At 50.0% G+C, this 16,257-nt stretch overlaps 1 protein-coding gene across 2 annotated transcripts in view; it reads left to right on the top strand.

Moving 5' to 3' along the window:
• DPYSL2 (dihydropyrimidinase like 2) overlaps nucleotides 1-15,567 on the top strand; it is a gene marked incomplete at both ends in the record, with an annotated part of 102,018 nt that extends 86,451 nt beyond the window's left edge. For both annotated transcript variants that reach the window (XM_080709862.1, XM_080709863.1), the window contains 6 exons: nucleotides 7,207-7,363; nucleotides 7,700-7,841; nucleotides 9,713-9,883; nucleotides 13,102-13,281; nucleotides 14,537-14,702; nucleotides 15,476-15,567. In XM_080709862.1, the coding sequence (XP_080565988.1) occupies nucleotides 7,207-7,363; nucleotides 7,700-7,841; nucleotides 9,713-9,883; nucleotides 13,102-13,281; nucleotides 14,537-14,702; nucleotides 15,476-15,567 (908 nt within the window). The remainder of the gene's footprint in view (nucleotides 1-7,206; nucleotides 7,364-7,699; nucleotides 7,842-9,712; nucleotides 9,884-13,101; nucleotides 13,282-14,536; nucleotides 14,703-15,475) is intronic.
• Between the last annotated feature and the right edge of the window lie 690 nt (nucleotides 15,568-16,257).

Here is a 16,257-nt window from a genome sequence, read left to right as displayed (position 1 = left end):
TAAAATAATGTAATCGTACTCAGAATCAGCTTTGAGCTGTTTTTCAAGAAGACCTGCAGATGATCAATTGGTGGCCCTTTGTCACCAGGCACACATTTGCAAGATGGCTACGTGCTCACGGGGATCAACCGTAGCCCTGAACCCCCATCACAATACCACTACTTCCCTGTATCCAGGGCACAGCTGACACAGGGCCCAAAAGGGGGAAGTGGAGGGCAGATAATGATGATGATGATGATGATGATGATGATTATCTTGGTGGTACTAGGGATTGAACCCAGGGCATTCTACCTCTGAGCAACACTCCAATCTCTTTTCTTTCTTTCTTTTTTTTTGGACACAATCTCAGTAGATTGCTGAGTCTTGCTATGTAACTGAGGCTGTTACTGACTCTTCTGTCTTCCTGTCTCAGGCTCCAAGTACTGAGATGACAGGTGTGTGTCACACCCGGCTTGAAGGCAGCTCCTTTTGTGTATTTCACCAATTCTTATGTACCCAGATGACAATAATTAACCAGTGAGGCAAATGTTTTAATGTTGAATTGAGGCCTTGCTGTCCAAGTATAGCCTACATTCAAATATGCACCTATCCAAACTGGAAGATGGAGGGGTCCAGCCTCTTAGCAGGTCACAGTCAGGGCAGATGTAGTCACAGAACCCTCTGTTGTCCTTGTAACTTTTGGCCTTATTATGTGACTTAGGGGTAAAGACTAAGAGAACTACTTCAGTCTTTTTTAACTCCAGAGTTTTCTGGGTGTGAGTCCAACTGTACTCACACCATGGTTCCTAGGGTGGATTTAGCATCCCCACCTGTTGCTCTTTTAGTCCTTGAAGGCCTTGGTGTTAGACCTGAGCCATTGGGAAGGAATTTCAGTGCATTTGGGTGCTAACAGGCACGAACGAGGAACACAGATGACTTCAACTCTATAGGCTGGTGAGGCTGTTTCCATCTTGCTGGAACTTCCTAATGGCCTTGGGAGGCAGCCCAGGCAGGAACTTTCACGTTTTGTTCTCCTTTGCAGATGAGTAGACTGAAGCTGAGAGCTGGCAAAGAGGGCAATGGGGACTTGATTGTCCGGCATCTAACTTCAAGCCATGAATTTCCACGTTAATGTTTGACTGACTTACCCTTCAAGCTTTGAGATTGTTTTAGTACAGTTAGTGCTTGTGGTTTGTGTGTGCCGGGGTTTAGTGCCTTAACAAACCTGGTAGAAACTGGGACCCAGTGCTCAGCAGAGCTTGGGTAATATGGATGGATTCAAGGATTCCCAAGTGAGCAAGAAGAGACACAATGAAAGATTGAATTATGGGTTTGTTCCCCGGGATCAGTATCCTGTCCTGAATCAGATCCGGCACCACAGTGCCCTGGAATTGTGATGCTGGGCTTCTTTCTTATTGCCTTGATTTCTTAGTTTCCCTTCTTCAAGAGGAGGACACTAATAGCCTTATCTCAGGGGGTATGATGATGTTTAAGTGTGACAGCAAAGATGTGTACGACAGCTCTTACCAGGTATCCGTACGATTCAAGAATGAAGGGAAGTTTAACTTTGAGCTTGTAGGCAGGCAGAGCAGACACACCTTCTGACCCAAGGCCAAGGTTTTCTGCTAAGGATTATTTTTTTCTCTCATCTGGTGGGTTCCTCTGGTTCCCAGAGGCAAATCTGAGGCACAGCAGCACCATGTCTTCATCTGTAAAATGGAGAAAGTCGTCATTCCCTCAAGAAACCTTCCCTGTGTGATTTCAGGCCTGGGTACCAGAATCAAGACATAGTCCCAACCCTCCGGTAGCGCCTTCACTAGCAGAGAAGGGCCTCAGGAGCAGAATGCACAATGGGAAGTGGGCAGTGGTGGAGAAGAGGTACAAGCCAAGCAGGGACGGGGTAGAGAAGAGACAGCTTCAGAGGGCTCAGGCTGTGAGGGAGGACTCTAGACGTCTCCACAAATGTGGGCTGTTAAATACTTACAATCAGCCAGGCATGGTGGCACGTACCTGTAATCCCAGTATTTGGGAGGCTGAAACAGGAGGCTCGCAGGTTCTAGGACGGCTGCCTCATCAAGTAGTGAGATTTTTATTAACCTAGTAAAGACTGTTTCAAAATGAAAGAATAAAATAGGGCTAGGGGTGTAGCTCAGAGGTAAAATTCTCCTGGGCTCAATCCCCAGTAACACACACACACACACACACACACACACACACACACACACCTTGAAATAATAACAGGCAGTGAAGTGTCCTGCTCCCAGTGAGCCCATGTGCCTCTGTACCCACAGCACTGCTGGTCCCTTGTCTAAGACGTTTGATGTTAGGATGTGAGGCTGTGAGATGCAGGGAGGACTGCAGTGGAGCATCACCGTCTCCATGCACTGGCTTCCCCCGACACGGCCACATCCTGTCCTTCCATCTTCCTTCTGTGCCGTTCAGCACATCATCAGCCTCATTTTGCAGAGGAGGAAACGGAAACACAGCCAGGGCCAGAATCCCGCGGATACTTTTTGCTTTGAAAAGTACTTAGACATCGGTCAATTGGATGGGTTCCTTTCCTGGAAGAGGACCCCAATGCAGACATGGAGTATTGTATCCCATATCATTCAGTGGGGAATAGAAACCACAATTCCAGAGCCCTGGTTTTCTCTTCCTATGAGAGTCCAGTGTGGGGACTTCTTCCCTAGAATGGCCTCCCTCCAACTGCCTGGTATCTGGGCCTGAGTGGCCGGCCATTCACATATGCCTGGTGACCTCATCTGGTGAGACTTACCCTCTGCCCTCCTCCTCAGTCCATCTCAGAACCCAGACGCAGAAGCGTCAACACAGTAATGGCTACTGGACATTAAACCCCGTGAATTACAGGCAAGACAAGGCTTCTTATGCCCTACTGCTCAGTAGAGGTGCTTAGGCATCATGAGAAGCATGTGGGCATGTGGCTGTGGCCTCTGAGGACATTCTAAACTTGGGGATGAATCCTTAGAGTGAAACTAACGTACTACATGGCAGTCTTGAACAGTCTTGAACTTAGAGTTGGGATTTAAAATGTAGGCAGGTTGGGTGTGAATGTCAAAATCTCACCAAGCTTTACATTAGTCAGGGTTATTGAGAGAAACAGAACTAGTGTGGGGCGGGGGATAAATAGAGACAGACAGAGACACTTACTTTAACAAATTGGCTCATGCATTTGTGGGGCTTAGAAGTCTGAAATCTGCAGGGCACGTTAGCAGGCTAGTGACCCAGGCATGAGATGTTTCACTTGAGGCCAAAGGCCATCTAGAGACAGAAAAACCTTCCCAATCAAGTCAATGTCCTCATTCAAATACGCATGCCCTGTAAGGTTAGGAATTCAGTCTGTATTATAAAGGATGAGATCCTGGTTTTGGTTTTTAGCCACTACTTCTGTATCTGTAGGATGAAAGAGTCTCTTTTAGGGCGGGTGTAGAAAAATTTAGGTCATTTATATGGTGCTTAACCCGAGAAACTGAACTCCTGAATTCATTCTTTCTTTCTACACTTTCTCCAGCATCATTAGGAGCAATAGCCAATCTCATAATATTCATTAATTTGACAAAAAATGTTCTATACTATGAAGTATACATCACCCAGAACCTTGCCTCTTAGAAGGATTTGATTGGGAGCGTTCAGAAGTGATAAGTTATATATGTCTTCCATTTTTCTTTGATTCTAAGCTTTCTTTACCGGAAATAGAATCATTGGTTTCTTATTTTTATTTGGCACAGGGGGGTTGAACCCAGAGACATTCTACCTCTGAACTATACTCCCAGCCCTTGTTACTTATTTTAAAACAGGGTCTTGCTGAATCACTGAGGGTCTCACTATGTTACCAAAGCTGGCATCGAACCTGTGATCCTCCTGTCTTAGCCTTCCAAGTGCTGGGATTACAGGCATGCACCATTTTTAGTATGTTGAAACTGAATCAGATTAGAGAACCAATTCCAGAAACCTCAGCTCCAATTCACAGAACTCATGGATCGGATTTTGTATCTTGAGCACTGCTCTTGATACCAAAGTCTGACCACACAGTCCTGGCTCTTGGGGCCTGGTGTGGGTTCTATGAAAGAGTGGGAGTGGTACCTGTCTGTCTGTCCATCTCAGCTGGTTTTTCAGTCTTCTTTTTTGGCCGCATTTTGAACTACAAATGCATGATTTTCCACTGTTCCTACTCTGGATTTATCCTCCTGCTTCTCATTCACGGGAAATAGCTGTCAGAGCCAGGAGCTGTCAAACATTTCTAAACCCAGGCCTCTCCTTTATTCTTCACGAATGCACTCAGGCCTGGGGCTGGTTGTACATAAACATTACCCGCGAGCCCCCTGCATTTCCCAGCTTTACTAGCGGGCCTGCCAGAGGCTGCTTGGGGTCACATCCTTTAGTCGAGACTTTCCCTGGAGAAGAAAATCATGAAGCTCTAGCAGCCGCCAAGGAAATGTCAACAGAGTGTTTAGAGAAGTGCAGAAAGGCCAATTAAGCCAGTCCGTGGTTTATTATTATTATTAGTGGCAATTATTTCTGGCATGCAGTTTACTGGTGTCTGTGGCCTGACCAAGCTCCTGAAGCTCCCCAGGGCTCCCCCATGCTCCGTGTGTGTTTATCAAACAGGGAGAGGGGGTCTGGGGGATGTACCAGGCCACTGTTGCCCGGGGAGAGCCCCAGTGTGTTCCTTGGACATGGTCGTTAACTCCTGCCCTGCCTTTGGGGGCTGAACAGCACACATAAAATTAAAGACAGCCAGGACCTTTGAGTCCCTCAGGGAATCTGAACAGAGCAACAGATGGCTCCCTCCTCTTCCTCTCCTGTCTGTCTCTGTGTCTCCAACTCCTTTGGGCCCAGGTACAAAGAGACAGATTCTGGTTGGCCATGGCCTTGGAACCCCTGACTCAGCTCTGGGTTTCCCGGAGGCTGAAAGCCGAGTTTCTTCTCTTGTGAGGCACGTCTTTCTAGGATTCGGCCTGTTTATCAGTGAGAGATGAAGCCCGTCACTCCCGGCACCAGCTCCTCCTGTACACAGGTGTCCAAAGGCAGGGCCGAGGACAGGTTTGCTGAGAGGATGGGGATGACCAGTTTACAGGCGGCCCAGGGGAATGTGAATACCTGTCCAAGGGGTTTCAGCTATCAAGCTGTGATTTCTCTTTCTCTGTGTGCCCTGGCTCTCATGAACTTTTTCATGAGGATAAAACCAGGAAACCTTTTGGATTGTGGATCCTTTGTTTTGCTAGGACTTATACAAACCTTACCTTTGTGCTCAGACCGGCAGTAGGCAGCAGGACCTTCCAACCTGACTAGGTTAGGAGAGTTAGACTTAGCAGGATGGAGTTAGACTTAACCAGATCTGTTGGGTGTCCAGACTACAATCTGGGAGGTCCTATTAGAGCTGAGGGCTGCCCAGGCCTGGACATTTACATTTCATAAAGCACCTTGGCAACAGCAAGTCCTAGCTATTGTGAGCTGTTTTTCTGCCTGGGGCTCCTTGTACCAGCTTCTGGGAGAGGCTTTGAGGGGTCAGGAAGGCAGGGGTCCCTTCCAGCCTTCTGAGCATGGCCCGTGTCCTCCTGGGGGTTTCCTTCTGGGCAGGCATCCCCCAGGGTCTTGGAGGAGGCAGGTTGCCTGGAACTGCCCGCTGGGGCCTCCAATACTCCTGGCCTGAACAGCCACTCCTTTGTCAAATTCCTGAGGCAGGAGGGGGCAGCTCCATGGAGCCGCTAGAGTGGCGGGCAGAGGGGGCGGTGTGGAATATTATCAAGTGGTCAGCCTTTGAAAAGCTGTGGAGAGGAAGGGAAACACATTCCTGACCCAGACACAGTTGGCCTTGAGGGCCCTGTGTTTGTAGAAAAAGGAATCTAGTCTGGATAGTGTTGGGCAGGCGGGGGTCAGCCCCGTGTTGGGGGGAGGCGAGGGGAGGTAAATGCCTGGCCCGAGATCAACTTCTTGCTTTGATGCTTTTAATTAATATATTATTAGACTGTTTAATCATTTAATATGCATTTATTGAATGCCTACTGTGTGCAAGCAAATACATCATTTTCCATGTGTCACCATCAGAGAGTGAGAGAGAGAGAGAGAGAGAGAGAGAGAGAGAGAGAGAGAGAGAGAGAGAGAGGGAAACTATTAAAAACTTGGGTGGTTACTAGAGTGGAGGATGGGATTCTCAGATGGATGGTGCGCTGCCCAAGTTAAGTTAGCATAAAAGGGGGAGACCCATTCAGATAATGAGGGCTGCAGCTGTTTCAGTGAGGAGGTATTTTGTTGTTTTGCTTTTATCCTTAATGGTAGAAGCGCTCCTTAGGAGAGTTGTATTGCAAGAAAATGACATGGTAAATTTATATTTCCATGACGATTCCTCTGGAAATGTATAGAGAAATGAGCGGAGAGGTGGAGGAGGGCTTTGAGAAAGCAAACATAAATCTAAAGTTCAGTTGAGAGGCTGTTGGGATGAGCTGGGGAGAGACACGAGGACCCGTTCCAAGGGAAGGATGTATTTAAGACATTAAGTCTTTGCCATCCAGCGGATGATTCCCAACTGCCTGGCTCACTCTGAATGGACAGGGCAGAGGATGTGATTTGGTGTCAGGGAGCTTACAATTTTTTTTTGGACATTAGGTTAGCCTTGACTTCCAGGAACTGGAATCCCGGTAGCATAACTGTGGACACTCTTACAGAAAATGGGCTGTGGGTCTGGTGACTGTCACTGCCAGCTCAGCTCTCTTGGTGCCGTAACTCAGATTGTCTCTTGCTCTGACTCTGGTGATTGTGTGTCTGCTCTCAGATACTTCAGCCTGGTGAAGTCCCCATGCGAGTGCCTCTCACAGGCCTATAGCAAGGTCTAGACAGGGCTGGGGGCTGGTAGGAGTGAGCAGAGAGCATTTGCTGTACAGTAAGGTTACGTGCAAAGACTGTCCAGAAAGAAGGGTCTAGGTGGCCCTTGGGACTGGTGCTTGGAAGCCACATGAGCTAAAGATCGACACTAAAGTTGGGGGCAGTGGGGTGGGGATGTCTGGGAATCACCTTAGGGAGAGGGTTGGGTGTGAAGGGCAGGGGCTGTGGTGGGAGTGTGTGCTCGATGGGTGACTTTTCTGGCTAAGAGATGTGACCTCCACAGTCCTGAGTTGCTTGACCTGTGTGGCACACTGTGGGCAGGTAGTGATTTGCGGTCTCCTTCCTTCCTAGTGTGTCTGACTGAGCCCCTTGTGTTCTGGTACTTAGGAACTGTGGTGTACGGTGAACCTATCACTGCCAGCTTGGGGACCGACGGCTCCCACTACTGGAGCAAGAACTGGGCCAAGGCCGCTGCCTTCGTCACCTCTCCACCCCTGAGCCCTGACCCGACCACTCCAGACTTTCTCAACTCCTTGCTGTCCTGGTGAGTCCTGGTGACCCTTTGCCTTCTCAGTTGCCTCGGGCCAACCGACCTGGTAGGTGACAACATAGCAGCCAAGAGTAGACTTGCAAATAAGCCCTTCTTCACCAAGCTGGGATTGCTAAGAGAGCACAGGGAATTAAAGGTCTGTCCCTATGCTGGGAGGGAGTTCTTGACCAAAAGCTGGGCTATCGTGACGATCGGCCCAAAAGGATGAGGGAAATACTCCAAGGATCGCATTAGGGTTGGTGTGACGTCAGTCCCCAAACACCTCCCAGAACAGACTGAGGTGTGCGGTGTTGTAAGGGAGCTTGAGCACCATGGCGTGTTTCCTTACAGTGGAGACCTCCAGGTCACCGGCAGTGCCCACTGTACCTTCAACACTGCCCAGAAGGCCGTGGGCAAGGACAACTTCACCCTGATTCCTGAGGGCACCAACGGCACTGAGGAGCGGATGTCCGTCATCTGGGATAAGGCTGTGGTAAGGAGCAGTGGCCTCACTCGCGGGTGGGTGTGGGGTCCCCCTGCCTTCTCGCCTGCAGGCAGGGGGCTCATGTTGGCCTTGAAATGCCAGCTGAAAACATTCTAGGAGCTGGTGCATGTGTGATGACATTTCCTAGGTTGTGAGATCCAAGACCACTCCTGATGGGTCATTTCTTACTCCTAAATATTACACATATTTCTTATCTTCGTGTGTGGAGCAGTAGAGACTGAAACACCCAATTTTTTTTTTTTTTTTACCATGGCTCTTGTATCAGTCAGGAGAAAGTTTCTTCAGTCACCTGGTGCCTTCTCAGTTAACTCTCTTCTGCTCTTGGGAATGGACTCCAGTTCATTCTGTCTGGACTTAGTGTTTCTATGCACCGTGGGCTTTTGATGGGCCTTCTTTGAGCAGACACTGATCTTTGGGGATCTTTTTCATGTTAATGTTTTTTTGTGTATGTGTGTGGTACTAGGGGTGGAACCCAGGGGCATTCTATCTCCGAGCTATACCCTCAGCCCTATTTTTTGTTTGTTTGTTTGTGGATAAGCTACATTTTATTTGTTCTATTTTTTTATTCCTTTTTTTTTTTTTTTTTGGTACTGGGGTTCCTGGAAGCCATTCTGCCAGACCTATTTTATATTTTTATTTGGAAACAGGGTCACTTAAGCCAGCGCGACTGGCTTTGAACCTGCACAATCCTCCTGTCTCCACCTCCCAAGCGCAGGGATTACAAGCATGCACCACCACACCCGGTGTTTTTTTTTTTTTTTTTTTTTTATCCTTTATTTTGAAACAGGCTCTCATTGAGTTGCAAAGGTCCTCACTAAGTAGCTGAGGCTGGCCATGAACCATGATCCTCCCGTCTCAGCTTCCCCAATGCTGGGATTACAATTGTGCATCCCCACGCCCAGCTCCTAGTCCTATTTTTTATTCTTTATTTTGGAACAAGATCTCACTGAGTTACAAAGCACCTCACTAAGTAGCTGAGGCTGGCTGCGAACCATGATCCTCCTGCCTCAGCCTCCCAAATGCTGGGATTACAAGCGTGTGCCCCCACACCCAGCTGATTAAGTACATTTTTAACATAATTATTTGACACTTGTTCTCTTTAACTATGGATTAGAGTGAATCTTTTTTCATATATCTATTGCCATTTTTTTTTTTTTTGCTTACTTTCTTCTTCCTCTTGATACATGCTTATTTCCATTTCCCAGTGTTCTGTTGGATTTAGAGCAGGTTTGGGAAGAAACCGACTTGAGTGAATGTGATTGGCCCCTGTTGTATGTCGTGGAATGCTAGGTATGGGCTGAGACTCGTGGGCTGATACAGTAGTGTGTCAGTTAACCTGAGAAGAACAAGTTAGAGGAGGAAAGGTTTTTAATGGCTTCTGGTTTCCGAGGAGTCAGTCCATGCATGGCCAACTGGCTCTAAGGCCGCAACGTCTAGGCACAGTGCCTGGTGGATGGGAGCAGCTCAGCTCATGGAAATGGGAAAGTAGAGGGAGAGAGAGACGGACACTCCAAGGGCACGTCTCTGGTGACCTGCTTCCTCCAGCTGCCTACAGTTACCACCTAGTATATCCATTTAAGTTCTTAATCCATCAAATGGATCAATATACTGATGTGTTGCGAGCCCTCATGGCTCAACTATTTCACCTCTGAACATTTCTGCACTGCCAACACATGAGCTCTTGGGGGCCATTTCAGATCCAAATCCTAACACCAGCAGTCTGTACCCAAGCCTGCACTCTGCTGAAAGGCCCCGTAGTCCTCAGTTTGCTTCAGGTTGCCCCTGGCAGCATCTGCCCTTCAGCTCTCTGACCCACTCTTGTTGTGTGTATGTGCACATGTGTACCCTGCGTTCCTCAGGTCACTGGGAAGATGGACGAGAACCAGTTTGTGGCCGTAACCAGCACCAACGCAGCCAAAGTCTTTAACCTTTACCCCCGGAAGGGCCGCATCGCTGTGGGATCCGATGCAGACCTGGTCATCTGGGACCCCGACAGCGTGAAGACCATCTCTGCCAAGACACACAACAGCGTAAGTCCCTTAACCCCCAGATCTGACCCTGTGGGTTATAGGCCCAGAGAGAGGCAGAGCAAGGGAGGCCCAGAGTTGTAAGAGGAATGTGCTAGGGTGGGAAGAAGGAACTTTTCCCCAGGCTGTGTGTGTTATAACTTGCAGTTTGCCAAGGGTGGGGGGGGGGGAGAAGCTATTCCATGTTCTTAAACAAAGCCAATAAAATCGTTACTCTTATCCACATGTGGAGTAAAATGGCTTCTCTGCCCTTAGACTTTCAGGGTCCCCTAAGTGTCGCCAGGACATCAGAGGCTTCTAGAAGCCATGCACCTCTCAGGGAAGTGCTTGATGCGAGAGACCTAAATAAAGTGGTCAGATGTCTAAGCCTGAGAGGCCCGCTGGGCATTTTTATTTTTGTATGTCACTGTTCTCTCATGTCAATACCCAGAAACCCAACAGAAAATGACATTTTTCCTGCCCTAAATGAATTGATCAACTTTGACTTTGATCCCAATAGTGGAAACCCCCCCAGCCATTGGGTCGTAGCTCGGGGTCTGCAGGGTGGGGGCAGCTCCCACCTGGGCCTAGGCCCTCGAGGTCGAGGTGCCCTGTCTTTTCAGCTCCTCAGCTGTGACAGAGGGTCCAGCGAGATCCCCGGGTGTCCCGTGATGCCGTGGGATGGGGCGTGAAGTGGAGGTGTTGGCTGTTGCCAGTTCCTCATAGACAAAGTTGTCCATGTATAAAATTGGGAGAGCACATGCCCGGAAGAGCCAGGGAGGAGGTGTTCTACATCAGGGACTTCCTTCAATTTCATAGTGATTTTTTAAGGAATGAAGAAAATTTTCTGAATGAAGTTCTACTTGAAGGCCGTTTCCACTGGGAATAGAATTACTGGCTGCCCACCCTAGAGGCCCCGGGGTTGTCAGGGATGGACGCTGAGTGCCGAAATAGCGCTGAGACAGGTTTCTGGAGTGTCCCCAGCACAGGCCTGCGCCTTTTGCAGGATCCAAATCCTTTCCTTGGAGGAGGCCAGGGCTGCGGCGAGCTGGGCTCCCCTCCAGCTCCTGATGCACCTGTGGGGTGTCAGAGACTTGTCAAAGGCCACACAGTCTGTAGATGGCAGACCTGAGATGGGAACCCAGCGAAGAGGGCCTCGTGGCCAAGGTGCTGCCCATTTCTCTACCCGGATGGGCGCACAAGGAGATTGCTGGATCGGAAGTGATGGACTTGATCCAGGCTTCATAAGATGGCACACGTCTTCCAATGGGTATCCTAGAGTGATGGGATTCTCTCCTAATGACCTACACATGGATGTTGACGTCTGTGTTGTTGGCATCCCATAAGCCTTGCTTGGGGAGGGTGGCAAGTGAAGAAGCCAAAGCTCGGAGACGAGATGAAAACAATCTAGCCCAGAGTCACACAGCTTGTGGGTTTACCATATCAGAGATGACATCCATTATGAGATGCTCTGTTAGTTTCTGGACCATGATAAAGGCAAACACCCAGGGTGAACACTCTACCAGGGACTCTTGTAGAAAGTGCTGGGCCAGGCGGGGTCAGCAGGGGCTTACTGTGGGGTCAGCCAGAAGCGGGCCTGCGCTGCAGGAGGCCGGGGCAGGAAGCCTGCCGTGCCTCACTCCAACATGTGTGTTGGTGGCAGGAGGCAGTCATCCCTCCAGAAAACCTGGACTGAATGCTGGGCTTGAGTCAGCTCATGGTCTGAATTCATGCTGCTTGTACATCCAGAACAACTTGGAACTGAGATGTGACTTGAAACACTAGTGTTGTCCCCTCAAACCCCCATCCCAGGGCAGCGGCAAACGCAAACTCAGGTTCCCCTGCAGGAGCTCCCTTGAGTCCGGGGGACGGCCACTGCGCAGCCCCTTCTGCTTGCAGAGAGGAGTGGCTGGGGCTTGGGAATCCAGGTCTCCAGCTCCTCTTGCCTCCCCCATGTGGGCCCCGGCTCTTGTCCCTTTGGTAGCTCCCACGTTACTCGGTGGGAACTCGGAGCAGTGTGCCGCCAGCCCTTGTTGCTGTTTTCTTTCATGCCATGTCCCTGGTGTCGCCGAGCTGGATACTGAATGCTGCTGAAGAGCAGGGCTCTTTCTTGCTTGCGGCACAGTGCTGAGCGGGGCGTGATCCTGAACTGCGGAGCGTGGACTCTGCTCACACCCACTCCTCCAGAGCAGACAGCCTGGCCTGAATTTCCCAGAAGCCCAACCTGCTTTTTATGGTTGAAGCTGCCTGTTAACCCCCAGCCCAGGGCTTGGCCATAGCTGGTTGAGCAGGAAGGAGCAGGAGGCATCCGGGGTCTGGGAAGCAGCCCTGGGTGAGCTGGATGCACCCGACCCCAGGGCCTCCTCACGCTGCAGTACAGAGCTTCGTTTCTGTCTTCTCCCTTCTACCGACACTCATGTACATACAGAGATCTCGCTCACCTCACTTTCAAGAGAGCGCACAGCTCTGTTTCACCCTGAAGAACTTCTTACCAAAGGACGATGCATCATTGTGGAAATTAATTATGAAACATTTGATCAGGGGCACTCTTTTCTTAAGTCACCACCGTCCTTCCATTTAGGAACTTCAGTTAACCACGTGGAGCTCACCATTTGGAAAACCAGGAAGGCCAATGGGAGACCTACTCATGAATGGCTCATTTCGAGATTAAATTAGGAACTTGGTCCGAGGAGGCTTTTGCAGTTCAGCCTGAATGGGGCTTGAGTTGGCAGGAACAAAGTCACTGTTAACAGGAGGAATTCTTTTCTTTTGTCTTTTTTTTTTTTTTTTTTTTTGCAGTACTAGTGATGGAACCCAGGGCCATTCTCCCTTCGAGCTATACCCCCCCCCAAGCCCTATTTTTTTATTCTTTATTTTGAAACAGGGTCTTACTGATTTGCGGAGGGCCTCATTAAGTAGCTGAGGCTAGCCGTGAACCATGATCCTCCTGCCTCAGCCTCCCCAATGCTGGGATTCCAAGTGTACACCACGACACCTGGCTTCTTTTCTTTATATTTGTGCAACATTCACACACATACACACACACACTCACTCACTTCCCCCCCCCCCTCTCTCATATTATCTGTCCAATCTCCCTCCCAAATCGGAAGATGCCATGTTTTAGACGGGGAAGGTGAGACATAGATGAGCGTCTCAAGGCAGGCCAGTGGGACAGGGACCTGTCTCGGGGCACTGGCTGCTTCCAGAGTCCCTGCTCTGAGCTCCCCTGCATCCTCTTCCAGGCTCTCGAGTACAACATCTTTGAGGGCATGGAGTGCCGTGGCTCGCCATTGGTGGTCATCAGCCAGGGGAAGATCGTGCTGGAGGATGGTACCCTTCATGTCACCGAAGGCTCTGGGCGCTACATCCCCCGGAAGCCCTTCCCCGACTTTGTTTACAAGCGCATCAAGGCACGAAGCAGGGTGAGTGGTTTTGTTCTTATCAGGTTTTTTTTTTAATCATAATTAAGTTCAATTCCAAGGACGTTTATTAGGTACTTCGAGTCAGAAGACTAAGATGAATACAGAGGGTTACAGGGAAAAGGAGAGCCTGATCATTTTATTCTGGAAACTTAAAAGTCCTGGTGGAAGAGTCAGGTGTGTCCGGAGCCAGCCAGGATCAGCAAGCGCTCTGAGGAGTGTGGGGTGGGGGCCTGGGGGAGGGAACTACCCCAGCGGTATCGGGGGCAGAGTGCCGTGGAAGAGGATATTTGCAGTTGGGATTTTCTTATTAGGTAGCTTTTTGTCACCATGACCAAAATTCCTGACAGGAGCAACTTAGAGGAATAAAGATTTTCTGTGGCTCAGAGGGTTCAGTCCACGGTGGGCTGGCTTCAAGACTGAAGCATCTTGGCAGTAGGGCGTAGCAGAGAAAGCTGCTCAGCTCCTGGAAGTCATGAAACAGACAGAGAAAGGGAGAGAGAGAGACAGAGATATTGGGTGGAAGGTGCCGGGCAGAAGATCAAACCTTTCCAGGGCACAGCCCCAGTGACCTCCTTCCTCCACCCAGGTCCCACCTCCAGCGGTCTATGCATCTGTCAATGGATTAACCCCTGATGAGGTGGAGCCCTCATGGCCAGGTCATTGCCTAAGCGCCTCACCTCTGACCCTTGCTGCACTGGGAACCATGCTTTCAACACATGAGCATTTGTCAGGGCACTTCAGATCTGAACTATAACAGTTTTGAAGGTTAAGTAGGAGTTTGTCAAGTTAAAGAAAGGCGATAGGGGAGCGAGAGAGACTGTCATGTGCCTGGAAAGTGTGCTGGGTACTCGGGGCAGGGTGACTCGTCCGCAGCTGATGTTTTTCAAGACTGTGAGGCTGGGAGAGGATGAGAAGGAAGAATGAGATTAGAGAAAGGTTAGGGCAGATCTCGAACAGGACACTGGAGCCCCCACAGCGTGTCTAGGGATCCTTCCAGGGCTGGGAAGTTGAGGTGTCTTTGGGGAGAAATTGTAAAAGAGTAACTAGTTAACAGTAACCCATCTCGTGGGGAGTTTGGCTGCAGCCAGAGGGACTGTACCCCCAAATTTGTCCCTATTGTGCCCAGCTGTAAGGACGGTGCTCCGTCCCCATATCCCAGTCCCAGGCCTCTGTTCCTTCCCCTTCAAGAGATGGCAAGGGAGATGGGTGTTCTCTGTGAATGTAGCCTGAGCGGAGGGGCTCTTGTGTCTTGTAGCTGGCCGAGTTGAGAGGGGTTCCTCGCGGCCTGTATGATGGGCCCGTGTGTGAGGTGTCCGTGACGCCCAAGACGGTGACTCCTGCCTCCTCGGCTAAGACGTCTCCTGCCAAGCAGCAGGCCCCGCCTGTCCGGAACCTGCACCAGTCTGGATTCAGCTTGTCTGGTATGGTCATGGGCCCACTCTCTGGGCAGGGCCCACTCTGCAGACCGGCTCCCAGGAGCACAAGGCTGCAGGTGCATTGGAAGAGGGGGTAAAACAGAAGGGAATGGGATTCCCATTCTCTCCAAAGTGGAAAATACTCCTTCCTATCTCTAGAGATGTGTCTTTATTGTGAATGGCTAGTTGGAGTCCAGAATGCTGAGATCAGTTTTATCACATAGGAGACTACAATGCCCCATCCTTTGTAAAATACCTAATAGATCACAATACCCCCCCCCCCCAATTTGCTATATCATAGAAAAGGGTTCTGTGGTATTTTAGGGAATATAGTGGCAGACAGAGGGCTGGATCCTCGGAAAATTCTACCTCTGAGCGGTTTTACTTTTCCAGTATTAAGTCCAGATAAGCAGGACTGCTTGTAGTGGGTGTGGTACTTGGGCTACCATGGACCCATGTTCTTTTCATAACTCCTTAAAATGGGAGCCAGCTGGGTGTGGTGGTGCACACCTGTAATCCCAGTGCTTGGGAGGTTGAGAATGGAGTTTGGCAGGTTGGAAGCCAGCCTCAGCAACTTAGCGAGGCACTCAGAAACTCAGCGAGACCTTGTTTACAAATATAAAATAAGACAGGACTGAGGGTGTAGCTCAGAAGTCGGAATGCCCCTGGATTCATTCCCCAGCACCATGATGAATCGGTCAATCAGCCAACCAGTAAAAACCAAACCGGGAGCCTCTGTCCTGCCCTGCGTCCTCACCCCTGTCCTCTCTTCCTTCCAGGTGCTCAGATCGATGACAACATTCCCCGCCGCACCACCCAGCGCATCGTGGCGCCCCCCGGTGGCCGTGCCAATATCACCAGCCTGGGCTAGACTTCCTGGGCCCACAGGCCACTAGGGGATGGGGGATGGGACACCTGAGGACATTCTGAGACTTCCTTCTTTTATTTTTTATTTTTTTTAAGAGCCTGTGATAGTTGCTGTGGGCAGCCAGTTCCTGGGGATCCCTCTTGGGTCCCACACTCGGTCACTCACCTGGAGTTACTGAATTTCCTCACTTACTTCTCTACACATTCATGAATCCCACACCGAGGCCTAGCCAACCACCCCTCCACCACCGCACCCAACACTCCAACCTGCGCAACCGCAAGGCGGACCCCGCTGCGCGGTGCCCACATATTCCTTCTCAGGGGGGAAGTTACAGTGAATTGCCCAGAGCTGCCTTTTTCTTTTCTTTTTAAATTTTTAAAAAAATTTTTCTTCGTAAGGCGGGGTGGGGGTGGGGGTGGGGGTGGGCGAGTCTTTTTTTGAATACTTAATTGGGAAGTCGGATTTAATTTTAATACACGGGGTTTGAGGGGGACATCTAAAGATGCAAGTACGTCACCGTCACACTGACTGAGGGTGGTTGGGCAGCTCGTTTTGTGCCCCCGCCCCCGCCCTGAGAGGCTCCAGGTGTCCGCATCGCCCTCTCTAGTCTTCCGGGTCAACTGGCAAGAAAGGGCAAGAGCTCCTTTATTGGCCTGGATTTTGCGGCAGATGAGATCTTTCGAGGGTTCACTC

This window comes from Muscardinus avellanarius (assembly GCF_963383645.1).
Source record: "Muscardinus avellanarius genome assembly, chromosome: 14".
Classification (NCBI taxonomy): Eukaryota; Metazoa; Chordata; class Mammalia; order Rodentia; family Gliridae; genus Muscardinus; species Muscardinus avellanarius.
The sequence above is the reverse complement of the archived record's forward strand: the minus strand, read 5'-3'. Positions and strand labels throughout refer to the sequence as shown.